This window comes from Contarinia nasturtii, unplaced genomic scaffold (genome assembly GCF_009176525.2).
Source record: "Contarinia nasturtii isolate CC-2019 unplaced genomic scaffold, AAFC_CNas_1.1 Cnas_scaffold_533, whole genome shotgun sequence".
In the NCBI taxonomy this organism is placed as follows: Eukaryota; Metazoa; Arthropoda; class Insecta; order Diptera; family Cecidomyiidae; genus Contarinia; species Contarinia nasturtii.
The window spans coordinates 3595938-3609172 of NW_022197885.1; the positions used below are offsets into that span (position 1 = coordinate 3595938).

At 33.2% G+C, this 13235-nt stretch overlaps 2 protein-coding genes across 6 annotated transcripts; both read right to left on the bottom strand.

The window, feature by feature from the left end:
- LOC116339405 (protein shifted) lies at positions 1-4354 on the bottom strand. Of its 3 annotated transcripts, none has more exons than XM_031765259.1 (7): positions 4130-4354; positions 1984-2166; positions 1673-1915; positions 1336-1515; positions 573-869; positions 301-513; positions 1-236 (listed from the first exon to the last, which is right to left on the bottom strand). In XM_031765259.1, exons 2-7 carry the CDS (start codon positions 2156-2158, stop codon positions 202-204), a joined length of 1143 nt encoding a protein of 380 aa, XP_031621119.1. In that variant the 5' UTR covers positions 2159-2166; positions 4130-4354; the 3' UTR covers positions 1-201. The 3 variants fall into 3 exon arrangements, with proteins under 3 accessions (XP_031621119.1, XP_031621118.1, XP_031621117.1); XM_031765258.1 differs by lacking the exon at positions 4130-4354 and adding an exon at positions 3823-4036 and having other exon boundaries at positions 1375-1515; XM_031765257.1 differs by lacking the exon at positions 4130-4354 and adding an exon at positions 3823-4036.
- Positions 4355-5668: 1314 nt separating this feature from the next.
- On the bottom strand, positions 5669-8476 carry LOC116339594 (flavin-containing monooxygenase FMO GS-OX5-like). 3 transcript variants are annotated; one of them, XM_031765564.1, is made up of 7 exons: positions 8371-8476; positions 7814-8118; positions 7545-7734; positions 7296-7467; positions 6993-7217; positions 6754-6917; positions 5669-6696 (listed from the first exon to the last, which is right to left on the bottom strand). In XM_031765564.1, the coding sequence occupies exons 2-7, from the start codon at positions 8008-8010 to the stop codon at positions 6364-6366; spliced, it is 1281 nt and encodes a 426-aa protein (XP_031621424.1). In that variant the 5' UTR covers positions 8011-8118; positions 8371-8476; the 3' UTR covers positions 5669-6363. The 3 variants fall into 3 exon arrangements, with proteins under 3 accessions (XP_031621424.1, XP_031621426.1, XP_031621425.1); XM_031765566.1 differs by lacking the exon at positions 8371-8476 and adding an exon at positions 8280-8298; XM_031765565.1 differs by lacking the exon at positions 8371-8476 and adding an exon at positions 8190-8287.
- Positions 8477-13235: the final 4759 nt, after the last annotated feature.

Genomic DNA, 13235 nt, shown 5'->3' on the forward strand with positions numbered 1-13235 from the left:
TTTGATAAATTTAATCAATTTGTTTGCATATTATCACAATTAAAAAATTAAAATAGAACAAAATTGAAAGCTACACAAAGTTGTTGTTTTGTTTTTTCGATAGAGTGAGTGAGAAAAGTTTGGAACCATTTATCATTTGCTGAATCTTAACGTATATATCTACGGTCATTGTATATTTTTCTTTAAATTTGGCCAAATGAGCTAGAGTCGTTCACCGTTTCGATTGTGACGCTTTCCTGCGAATTAAATAAAAATGTCAATAATTCAGAATTTTGTACAACTTTTAGATGATTTCATTACCACGTTGGTTGCAGTATCGACCGAAAAATCCTTTGTAACATTTACATTTGTTGTGTGACATACATATCCCATGACCGCATGGCTTTTTACAAGTACCTTCCAAACGCTGTGAATTTTCCACCTCACAATGGTCACCAGCAAAGCCGTCAGGACATCGACATTTATTATTTCCATTGCACTTTCCGCCATTTGAACAGGGGATTATGCATTTTGCTGCAAACCGAAACTGAGTTATTCATCGACTGTGGTAAATCTTACCATTTTTAACTTACAAAATTGGCAATGAGACCCATAAAATCCTTTTGTACATTGACACTTGTCCTTTTGAATACATTTGCCACCGTTTAAACATTTCTGCTCGCAAATTCCACCCTCGCAATGTCTACCCTGATATCCTTTTGGGCACGAACATACTGCCGGTGCTGAACAAAATCCACCGTTCATACATTGCGGATAGCACAGTGCTGTTTGACAATATTGTCCCATATACCCTTCTGGACATTGACAGATCTTATCGTGATTACACCATCCTCCGTTTGCACACTTTTTATTACATTCTGGATCGGGCGCTTCTCGTTTAGATAGCATTTTATGTTGGAAAAAATTGGTTAAAAGAATGGTTCCTTTTGCGAAATTTTGATCTCCAAAAGGATTCACAACAACAATTTTCCGATTTCAATCGTGGATTTTTCTTAAAATGCCCGAAAACAAATGTTTGTGTAGTTTTCGGTTTTTGTTTGAATGAATATTGTTGAATCTTTTAAAGATCATATAAAATGGACATTTTTCTTTCATAATTTAAATCCTAGCTATATAAAAACAATCTGCTAAGAATAAATCAAAATGCTTAACTTAAGAACGTTGCTTGTAAATGCAAAAAAAAATATGTTTGAAGCGATTATAAAATATGCAAGCGATAAGCGTGTAAAAGTGTTTGTTATTTGCGGAGAAAGTGTGGAAAATTATTGAGTGAGTTCTTTTTGAGTCATAGAAATATCCAATGTGAAAAGATTGAGAAAATAGATGTAAGCATACCTTGCATAGAAGTTGAAAGTGAAGATCTATCATACACACCTCTCTGGGCGCATTCCTTACGCAAATTCAGCCTTAGCGGCGTACCTGGAATCGGCTTACCACGCGAAGTAATCAACAGACCAATGCTAAACATTGCAATTCCCGAACTATTATCCTTACATGGTAAGAAAACACTGAAATCTGACAAAAAATATCAAAAGTATCAATTGAGAAAAGACAATTTGGTTCATATATTTATTTCATGACGAGATAACATATGCTAAATTGACAAGACCGCAAACAATTCGTTTTCTTCATTAAATGTGAAAAAAGATTCAATTGAATTTGAATGACAAACCTTTTGCCTCTTGTGGTACCTTTCCTTTAATTCGAATCGAGACGGTTGGCGGTTTTAGAATGGATTCATCAAGCGATTGCAATCGATCAAAATGGTAATAATACTTTTTTGTGCCTGATCGCCATGTAAAATTGACGTTGGTCAATTCAGATGGTATAATTGGTAAATTATTGTTGAAATTTGGACTTATCAAATGCATCGAAACGCTACCATTGTAAATTGCATAGACTTTCATCGAATAACCTAAATTGGAACGAAAATTCGGTTTTCAAATAAAGCAAATGAAATCAACTGATTTTTACTGCACTCACCACTGAATCGTTTCACTTGTGCTTCGCTAATCCAAAGCGATAAATCATTATCATAATCGGGATACGTTGAATATTTACGGGTGTGTTGATGGTTTTGTCGTGCCAACGAATTCGATGCCAAAAATATCGCACCAATAACCAAATACATTGAGATCAAATGTTGAAACTTGTTCATTTTGGAAGCTAAAATAAAAAACAATGAGATCATTCGTGTTTTAAAATTTGAGTGAATTCAATGAGTCCGAATGTATGAAGTAAAATAACATAAGGAGACAGAAAGAAAGAGAGAGAGAGAGAGAGAGAGAGAGAGAGAGAGAAAACGGCATAAAATGCTCAAATGTATTTGTTCGATCGTTCTTTTAAGTCAGAAAACCATAAATTATGCGATAAATTGTGTGCCGTTGATATACCAAAAAAATCACATGGTACCAGAAACAATATCATTTCCACAAACGAACACAACTACAACGCAGCACCAGCAACAGTAACAACAATGATCAATGGAGGAGAAACATACGAGAATGTATGCCAAAGTGAACACTTGAACACATAAACAAAATGATCATGTGTTTTTGCCTTCCTACTTTTTGCATTTTGGTCGTTTCAGTTGATCTCGGTTCTTTTTAGTTGGGTCTTCGTTTCATCTTTGCTCTGTTCTTTCTTCTTTATCTCTATCTATCTGTCTTTTCGTTTCGTTTGTTGAGCATCAGAATTTTCTGTTCGTGTAGCGTGCTTATGGGTATGATCGCAGTAAACGACGACAACCGGTCTGCTACATACAATTCCAAATTTACACAGAGCGTCTTTTTCATTCAAATCATATATATCGTCGACAATTCGAAAACCATGCAGAAAAATGTTTCACACGAAACGATGATGCATTTGGATTTGGTATATCAAAGTGCCCAACCGAGTAAACACTTTTTATTTCTGTTTTTTCAAAAGAATATTTTTGGAACTATATTTGCGCAAACAAAATAAAAATTCGATAATATGTTTGGGAAAAAATGAGAAAGAGCAACACTGCTTTTAATGGCGCACAAATGTCCAAAGTGAATTCCAACTTTGGTAGAATAGTTTTCGTTTTGTTTGTTGTTGTTATGAACTGAAGTAGTTGCTCTGATTTTTCTGCTTTGACGATTATGACGAGAAATATTATTTCAATCAGATTTTTCCGTGAATCGTCCGAATAAACATCGAATAACGATCCTTGTGATTTATTAAGTTATAAAATTGGCTTGAGAGAATGTTTGTGCTGTACAAGTGTTTTCGGTAAGCAAAATCTGATTTATTACGCTTCGTTTGAATGGGGCTAAGCAATAAAATTCCAAAATAGAATCACTCGAAAAATAGAATTTCCAATGCTCACTGAACGAAAAAATTCGTCTTTTTTAAAATTTAGATGTGCATGAGAGCCACATTTCGTCATTCGAAATCAAGAGGGAACGAGAATGAAGAGAAGAGCTATGTTCAATATATATATATATAAAGTGCCGGCGAAAAAGACTCAAATGGAAAAAGTCATGTAATGCAATAATAAAAACAAGAGCTTGTAAATACATGTCATATATTTGGTATTTTGACTCGCCCAGCCAGTGAATATAAACAAACGAATAAAAATTGTATGCTCAGCAACAAGCATCGTTCGTCAAGTGTATTTGAAATAGTATTTATGAACAAATTGACAGAAGTGGACTTTGCTGACATTTTATTCACATAAAATCCGATTTACTCAAGATTTTCGACGAAGAAAATAAAAGTTTTACGGTTTTGAAACACAAAAAAAGATGGATTTTTGTTTCATATATAAAATGCATGTGTATAAAGTAGAACACTGACACCGAATGAAAAATATAATATTGAGTTGCACTCTCTCTGTTGCATTCATCAATACAAGTCTAGTTATAGCTGCGCTGCATCCCGATATATATGTAACACACGCACACGCATAAAACAATTTTTCTTTTTCGTACAAGCACTTCCATCAATATTCAATATAATGGAGTTTCTGGAAACATTTGGTACAGTAAAAATCCTCTTTATTTTGTGTATATTAATCGTGTATCTAAAATTAGGTTTATAATCGTCAATATTTGATGCATACTCGAAAATGCACATGTATATACATCACAAATGTCTCGATTACCTTCAAACTAAATTATGCACGGAAATTCTTTAGTATAAAATTGGATTGTAGCTTTCTTTGTTTGGATATTTAAGACTTTACATTGCGCTAAAGCAAAACAAAAACCACTTGTTTTCACACCGAACTTTGAACTATACAAATAGAAGAAGATGTAAACTTATTCGAACAGACGATCGTTAAATGTAGCAAGAGCAAAAAAAAATCAAAGTACTGCATCAATGAATGTCTCCAGATCAACTGAATCACACAGACAAAGAGAAGCTTGGGCTGAGTACCATATTCACTCTGTTCAAAGTGAGTTTGATCGTTTTTGTGCCGGCGAAAGATAAAACAAACAGAAACGACAACAAACACACTGCTGCAGAAGGGGAACGAACAACAACCATAAAAACAAATACTTCGAATAATGAGTGATTCTTGAGACCGTTTTTTTTATACTCAAACTATCAAAAACAACTCAAAACAGATGTTAAGTTCGTAAGAAAACTTTAAACAAATTTTAAACTTTTTGATTACTTGATGGAATTATACTTGATAGTTAAATACATATGCGATTTTTTTTTTCTCGGCACAACGAATGAGAGATGGAAACAGTTGCATACATTTAAATACAATTTAAATACAAAATCGATATTTGCAGGCAGTTTTTATCCTTTTTTCACGGAAACCGTTTTCAATTGAATGCATAATTAAAAGGTAACGCTCTCTGCCATCAAAGTCTTGTTATTTTTGGAAATAAAATCCAATTTTAGATTAAGAGTAAAAGAGCAAAAAAGCATTCCCAATCAATTCAGTTAAAATAAATTTAATGGCGACTTTACTGGACAGTTTGATATTTGATGTGAATGTTGACATGAACGAGGGTAATCCATTTTCAGTCGGCGGTCCGTTGCTATTTAAATTTTATATTGAATTTGGATGTTTTATTCTGCTGCAGCTGCTGCCATCTAAAAATAAACAAACAGCTGATCCAGTCGCAAGAGTAAGTAAATAAATGGACACAACTAAAGTATTACGTTTTATTCAAATGATGTGTTTAAAATCTTTGGTGATTTTACATTTGCGGCATTATTGGAGTGTTACATATGGAAAACTACTTCATAGCTCATTGAACTTTATTGTAACATCTTTCGTTAATATTTCTATCAATGCCAATTTTGTTCAGATTTTTTTTTTTTTTTGAAAAATTGAGTAATACTTTCGGTTTTTTATAAGTCGAAAAAATCCTACTCAAATACTGATTAAACATAAACAAAAAAGACCACTCGAGTTTTCAGCCTTAAAATATATGTTAGATAAAACTGTATACATCTAATCGATCTTGATCATGTGTGTGGTAAAAGGTTTCTATTTTGTTTTCAAAATCTTGCCGCGATCTCCCTTTGACAGCATTGAAACTGGTCCAGTGGCAATACAAAAAGTGTTGCTCGATGAATTGACATCAATTGTTATGACATTTATGATAAAGACCAGATAAAGCATCATCATTGTCTCTGTTTCTAGAATGCAACAAAAATAAACACAGTGATCGCCGATGAGTTTTATGTTAATAAATTGAATTTTATGCAAATAAAACAGCAAGGAACATTTTTATTACACTGTGATTCGTACACGTTCATGTACTCTAGAGTAGCTACAACCTACAATACATTGTTAATTCATATGAAAAGTAGAAAATATTCAAGTTATTTAATTCAAGCACAACAGCACAAATGGAATTTTAGAGGGTATATTTTTACTTGAAACATTTTCTTATTATTATTATGCGCGTCAACATTCTTGAAATTTTTCGTTTCTTTTTAGAAAAAAAAAAATATGGTCAGTGGAATGTTCATATTTTCTCAAGCGATCGTAAAATATTTATGACCACAGTATCATTGTGAAGAACTTTACTGAGAAACAAACCAAGCATATTACATTTTTTTGTAATCTTATTCCTTTCTTCGGACTGTTCACCATTCTAAAATCATTAATATAAATTTTCGTTAACGAATGAAAACACTGGAAATTTAAATTTAAAAAATGTGGAAATATTTAACAAAATGGCAATAAAAGTGCCTATTTTCGGCTATTGGCATTAAAAAAAAGTTATTATCAATGTGTATAACACTCTTGCTTTTTAACCATATAATTTCTAGTTTCGTAAAAATACATTGCTTCCCGTTCAAAATCAATGCAGTTAAAGTCCTTCATTTTCAAAATGTATTCAATTTCAAAACCACATAAATCGATTGTCAATTTGAGTGCGGCACTAATGAGCTGCGTTCAAAATGTTCCACATCGATTATCTTATACACATCCAAACGATAATTGACTGGATCAGCCGATCTGCGTGCTCCGCAATCCTCAAAGATTTTTAAAAAGATTTCGCGTACATTTTCAATATTGGCTGTGGCCGATAAATCGTTGAAATATTCACGTTGAAGTGGTCCAGCTATGGAATGTCCATTTTTCTTTGGCCATCCAAGTGCCAATCGTTTTTTAAGTTGGTTTGTAGAATCGGCAAGCATTTCTTCTTGAGGTGGTAATGTTGCATTTCCATTCAAATATTGCATGAAAAATCGTACCTAAAAGTAAGTCAATGTTTTATGATATTATTGTGTGCGAACGGAAATAAACACTACTTGAATTTCAATCATATGTGTAATGGCTGAATGAAAAACGTATCCAATCACTGCCATTGTTGGATGTATAGCGTTAATGCAATGCTTATAAAGTGGAAAAACATAGTTGTTGTCAATGAGAAGGCCACATTCGTCACTGGCAAAAGGCATCGTAAATTCATAACCTAGGGTAAGAAAAAGTTCAATGTGAAAAAGTTCCGTAATTTATCTATGTTCCACATATAATGTGGTGAATTTACCTGTGCAAAATACAATGTCTGTTATATCAATTTCAGAGCCATCGGCAAATACTGCGCCGTTCTTTGTGAACCGTTGAACTGATCCTTTTCTCACCACATTGGATGGATAAACATGATTGGGATTATGTGTATGATGGCTAAAAACAACTGTTTTTGCACATTTCGATATAGCATTACATAAATCAATACCGCTAGGGCCTGCGCCAATTATGACTACAGTTTTGTCTGTAATACAATATCAGAAATATTTTTTTTTTGTTCATGTGAATCACAGACAAAATCGATTTCAATATGACTGATTACCTTTGAATGCTTCGGCTCGTCGATAATTGTGACTGTGCATGTGATGTCCTTGAAATTCATTCAATCCTTCAAAATGCGGTTGAGATGGTACGCAATTGTGTCCATTGCATACAAAAACCGCATCAAATACATACGTTTCGATGTTATTTGTTGGTAAATTCTTTACACTTATCTAATATGAATCGATGATGACATGATAGGAAGCAATAAGTAAAATTGGCCCACATGATTTATTCGATTTTTATTCACCTTCCATTTGGTTGTCTCGAATGGTCTCACTTGGATTACATGATGTTTGAATTTTATCAGTTCGTTCAATTTGAAGTGTTCGGCATAAGATATCAAATATGATAAAACTTCGTTTGATGAAATGTATGAACTTGATGACGATGGCATCGGAAAATCACGGAATCCCATTATTTCCTTTGGCAGATTTGTTCTGATATCAATATGATATTATCGAATGCATATAAAATAAAACCACAAATATTTTATAGTTGCAAAAGTAATAAAATTACCGCAGATTGTGATACATGCTTGTGTGAATATTTAGTCCATATTCGTCGACACCGATCGATTCTCGATAAATCCATGTTCCTCCAATTTCATTGCATTGTTCGAATACAGTGACTGTGTGACCGGAATATTTCGCATATTTCGCAGCACACAAACCAGCCAAACCAGCACCAACTATAGCTACATTCAATTTTGCCATTTCAAAGGCCACTGATAGTGCCAATTGCACACCCACACAAATTGTATTATTATTTTAAAATGGAAACTAATGTGTAATGCGTAATGTGCAATCTAAAAGCAGGTAAATCTGAAATTCAAATGAAACGGTCACAAAATTGGTTGTTGAAACATATTTATGGTGTTTTATTCTTATCATACAATCCACTCTGATACAATTTAAATTACGCGGTTGAACGAGTGCTTTCGACGTAAAGATAATTTTTTCTAAAAAATTCACAAATTTAATACTTTTCCACTTATGAGATGAACTAAATAAACAAAATTCTTTCTTTTTCAATCCATTTCAAATGAAAAGTTTCAAATAAAATTTAAAAATCACCTGTCAATTAACGATAATTATAAAAAACAATTGGTAACAATTTATTTTAGAAATTCAATTAGTTTGCAATGCAACTTAAACAGTAAACTAAACGTTGACAACTACAGCTGATTACTGTCACTTTGACGTAAATATCATAATATTTATATAAGAAAATGTCTTAAATCACATACCCTATCTTATCTCAATGGTTACTAATTCATTTCGCTACGATTATATTACGGTTTATTCTTATTGATATTAGCCCAAACGATTTGATTGCAATTGTGTTTTGTAATTTAAAAAGAAATAGTATATTTTAATCGTTAATTCAAGTGAGTCTACTCACTCAAATCATAAATTGCCTAACGTACGGAGTATTTGAGCCCATAAATTTTACCATCATCATTCTCTACATCATAAAATGAGTGCTAACTGCGATTGTTCGTTCATTTGAAATTCGAATGATATGATAAGCGTTAAAAGGACTCACAGTGCTCTTAATAGATTCTTTATTTGCAGCCAAATGGATTTTATGGTAATTTATTGTCAGTGCTCGCAGCATATTTTCTAACTAAATTAAATGGAATGTTTGACGATTCAACATTTTTATTTGCCATCTGTACAGACCGTCAATGTTATTTCTCTCATTTATCCACACCGAATGCGGAGAAGGGGTGAAGGCGGACAACGACAAAAAATTGTATAAAACAAAATGAAGATGAGTGAAAAACAAGAACAATTTTATAATAACATAACATATACTTTGAAATAAAACTGCTTTGGGGCAGCAATTGAGTTGCTGTTTGGCTTTTGTGTTTTCTGAGAGATGTATATATTTCCGAGAAATGGTTTTATTCGATTTGCAGTGTGGTCGCGAGAATTTAACGAATTTAATATTTTCTCAACTGTTAAAAGATTTGTCAGCCGGCGCAGAATATATGCATTTTGTATAAATTGAACAGTTTCGTTTATGTTTTTCTTTAACCGTTTTTATTCTGCTGTCGTATGTGTGTGTGTGTGTCGTGCGTCTTTTCCATTTTAGCCAGCTCTGTCTCTATCTCTATTTTTTTTCATTTTATTTTCAAGACCATTTCACTTGTTGTTTGTTCGCTTTCGCTTACGGGTTTTGATTCAATTAACATTGTGTCAGCTTTGCAAACCGGAAAGAAGCATAAAATGAATAAATCTCGGTGTACGAATGAGCAAGTATAAACAGAGAAGAAAAAAAAAGAGAAAGAGAGTGAAAAAATGCGACATAGACGGCCAGAAATGAAAATATGAAGAAAAATGTAGGAAAAAAACTGGTAATAATTTTAACGGACTTATCGCTTACGCGGTCAACTCCACATCCGATTTACTTTATTTGAAGCCAGCATGCAATTCACCAAGCTCGGCTATAGTATATCGCATTCGATGTAAACCAGAAAAAGGAAGCATTTCGAAATGTATGGCTGCAACGTTTTGTGTCGTGCGAAGAAGGGAGCAGCAAAAAATTAGATTACGACAACATTGCTTTGAACGTTTCTTTTTTTTATATCATTTCAACAGCTGGATTTTGAATTATTCTCTTTGTTTGAGTTCGTTTTTTTGTGATCATAAAGAATTTCCAGCAATTTGTTGAGATTTTTTTCTCATTTGCATATTCAGCAAGCTAATTTTATTTTAATAAAATTGATTAAAGTCAACAGACGCAAACGACCAAAGGGAAACTGTTTCGTCGTCGTTGTTTTGAACAGAGCTGCTTCTTATTCTCACTCTCTTTCTCTTATGAATCTGTGTAAAAACAAAAAAAGCGTCTTGTTTTCAACGAAACAACGTTTAAAAAAATTGCTGCAAACATTGTCAAAAATGAAGTAGTTAGTCCTTGAAAATAAACGTTGACAAGAACATGAATGTTATGCATTGTCGTCACATCAACGAAGTGCTCTTGATGATGGTGTGTTTGCGTGGCGAAGCGAAAATAAATTTCCCTTCTGTTCAGCAGATCGGAAGTGTTAACATTTGGAGCTGGGAGCACACACACGCAGAGTCTCATTTATGCATTTATCGTGACGCGTTATCTAGTGGTGTACTTTTTTTCATCATCTATCTGTGTTTTGTCATGTGAAAGAAAGACTGAAAGAGAGAGAGAGAGAGAGAGAGAGAGAGAGAGGAGAGAGAGGGAACGGGTGGCTGAGCGCGTATTGTTGATGCGCGCAAAGTGTGAACGGGGATTTTTCTATTTCATTGTTGTGTCTTTATTACATAATCTTCCATGTTTTCATATTTTTTCATCTCTCGACATTTCATTCAGCGACAACTAAACCTCATTTATCTTCCGTCTACGTCCCGTACAAGCTCTCTCTCTCTCATTCTTTCTTTTTCATCATATCTTCTATTTGTTATTTTTCGTTTTCGCTTCGGATATGTGTTTGTGGTGGAATTCGTTTCCTTTTGCATTGCCATTATTCAAAGCAAAGAAAAAAAATTATGTTACAATAGAAAATATGAAATCTAACGCACATGAAACGCTTTAGAAAACATTTGATTAATAGACGATGTGCAAAGAAATCTTGTGCATTTTCATGGAATCCTATGATGGGCGAATGCACTGCAAATCCATTTCTCAATTTCATTATTATACGAGTCGTGTTATTAAATATATTCCATTAAGAGAAGTATAAAAAAGCGAAGCAGTTTTTTTCCAACATAAATTATAACGTATAAGAGACAGGGTGGGGAGGATTGATGGAATGAAACAGTAGTAATAGCTAATTTCAAGCAGATCAAAAATTGTACTTCATTTATTTTAATTGCAATTTTGTTAATTGAAATAACATGTATGCAGACGGTTTTTTATTTGCTTTTCAAAATAGATTCATCAGACGGGATTATAGTTGTATAAGAAAAGTGCGGACAGTTCATGAAAGCTTTGCTGTCACTGCTGTTTATTCCGTCTTTCATGCAGCTTAAAATAAATACTCTTGTAATTTGAACGACTTTCACCTGATATCACTTGTATGTGATTATTATCATGGGATTTTCAAAGATTTTCACTGATTCCTCCATATATTCTCATCAATATTGAAAGAAAAATGCACAGCTTTTATTTTGTATCTTTGTGAAGCAATTCAATGTACGATTTTACTAATGTCAGGCGTATGAATGATGTTTTAAGCTGGGTAATCATTCCATTCGGATAACCTGTCGAAATTATTCTCCATTATGTGCACACGCTAACCGTCGCCGTTGATTTTTTTCCCTTCATTTATACGCACACCGTTTTTAGCTACTGCTCTATACATGCTTTGTGTGTATTTGGTTCAACAACATCAATTGTCCTTGCACAAATACACCAAAACGAATGGGTACATCAACATTTGCAATGAGCACGAGAATATTTTGCCATTGCCTTTTGAAATGTTGCGTTTGCTAGCATTTTCTTGCTTACTGTGCATTGTGATAATAAATTATTGCTTATTGCATTAAATGAGCTGAAAGCTTTCGTCTCTCAATGCTCTTACCACTTGACTTTTCCAACAAACAAACACGAACAAGTCCGTACGAGAACCGTAAACTGTAGCAAAATTGGAATGATTTTCTCCCTTTCTGTACCATTTCAATTGTGTGTGAGAGTGTGTGTGAGAGAGAGAAGGAGAGTAAAAAAGCAAAAATGATGCATTGACCATCGCAAAGCATAATAATAATAATATCATACATTTTGTTTGTTTTCAGTTGAGATTTTTCGCATGGTACATCGCCATTATTTTACTGCCACGAAACTGAATTAGAACGAAATGACCTGAATAAATGAATTTATGCGAGCAAAGACTCTTTTTCATTTCTCTTTGTTTCACTTTCGAACAAAAAAAATTAAGAGAAAATTTTCAGACCACGAAATAGGCCACCATTCAATGATGCATGAAATTGCTAAAGAAAAATGAAAAAAAAACTGACCCTAATACCTACAAGTACTACATCAAATCATCAGTTCATAAATGGAGTTTAAATTATTCACAATACGTTTGATTTTATAGGTCAAGAGACTATCATTCAGTGCTTGCATTTTGTGTTTGTAATATTTAATTTAATGGGCATTTACAATACTTTATACAACAGTATATCCTATTACGTCAAGTGCTTCGACAAACAAACCGTTCGCATTTTGCTTAATGTAATGTTTGTTTCTTTCTACCAATGTACATAAGAAAACTTGACATCATACAAATATCTAATGGGTTCTTTGAAATGAGAGGAAAACATCTAATAATACGTTACTGGCTGCTGTTGCATTCGTTAACAAGTGCATTTTAATGAACTTTAACTACCTGCTTATGGCATAGTGGGATGCTTTATTTCAATTATGGTTATGTTTTAAAACTATTTCTTTTCAACATTCTTCTATTGAAGGTGCATTCGCATGGCTTCATTGGATAATTCTAAATTTACATTTTGTTCAGAATAATTTAATTCAAAAATATCGAAGGGGAAAAAATGTCAATCATGCATTGCATTATTCCAAGTTGAAATTTTCAACATACTATGAAAAACATCAATAATAAAAGACAAAATTGGCAATATCAATCAATTTATTTTTATTTTATTTTTTCCTTCCGGAATAATGATTATATTTACGAAATGAGCACATATTTGAAAAATTGTTGGTTTTCGATTAACCTATACTTATCACTATTAATATAGTATCTCGAGCCAATAAAAGCACGTTTTTGTAGCAGCTATATAACAGTCTATGTATTTCGGATGGATATCCATCCGAGATATTTTAGAATATCTGGATATTCAACGCAACTGCACAGAGCCAGAGCTGTGTGCGTCGCACATATAATCTACGGTATGTCGCTACACGTAAAATACAGACACAGTGTGACTGTGTACGTGCGACA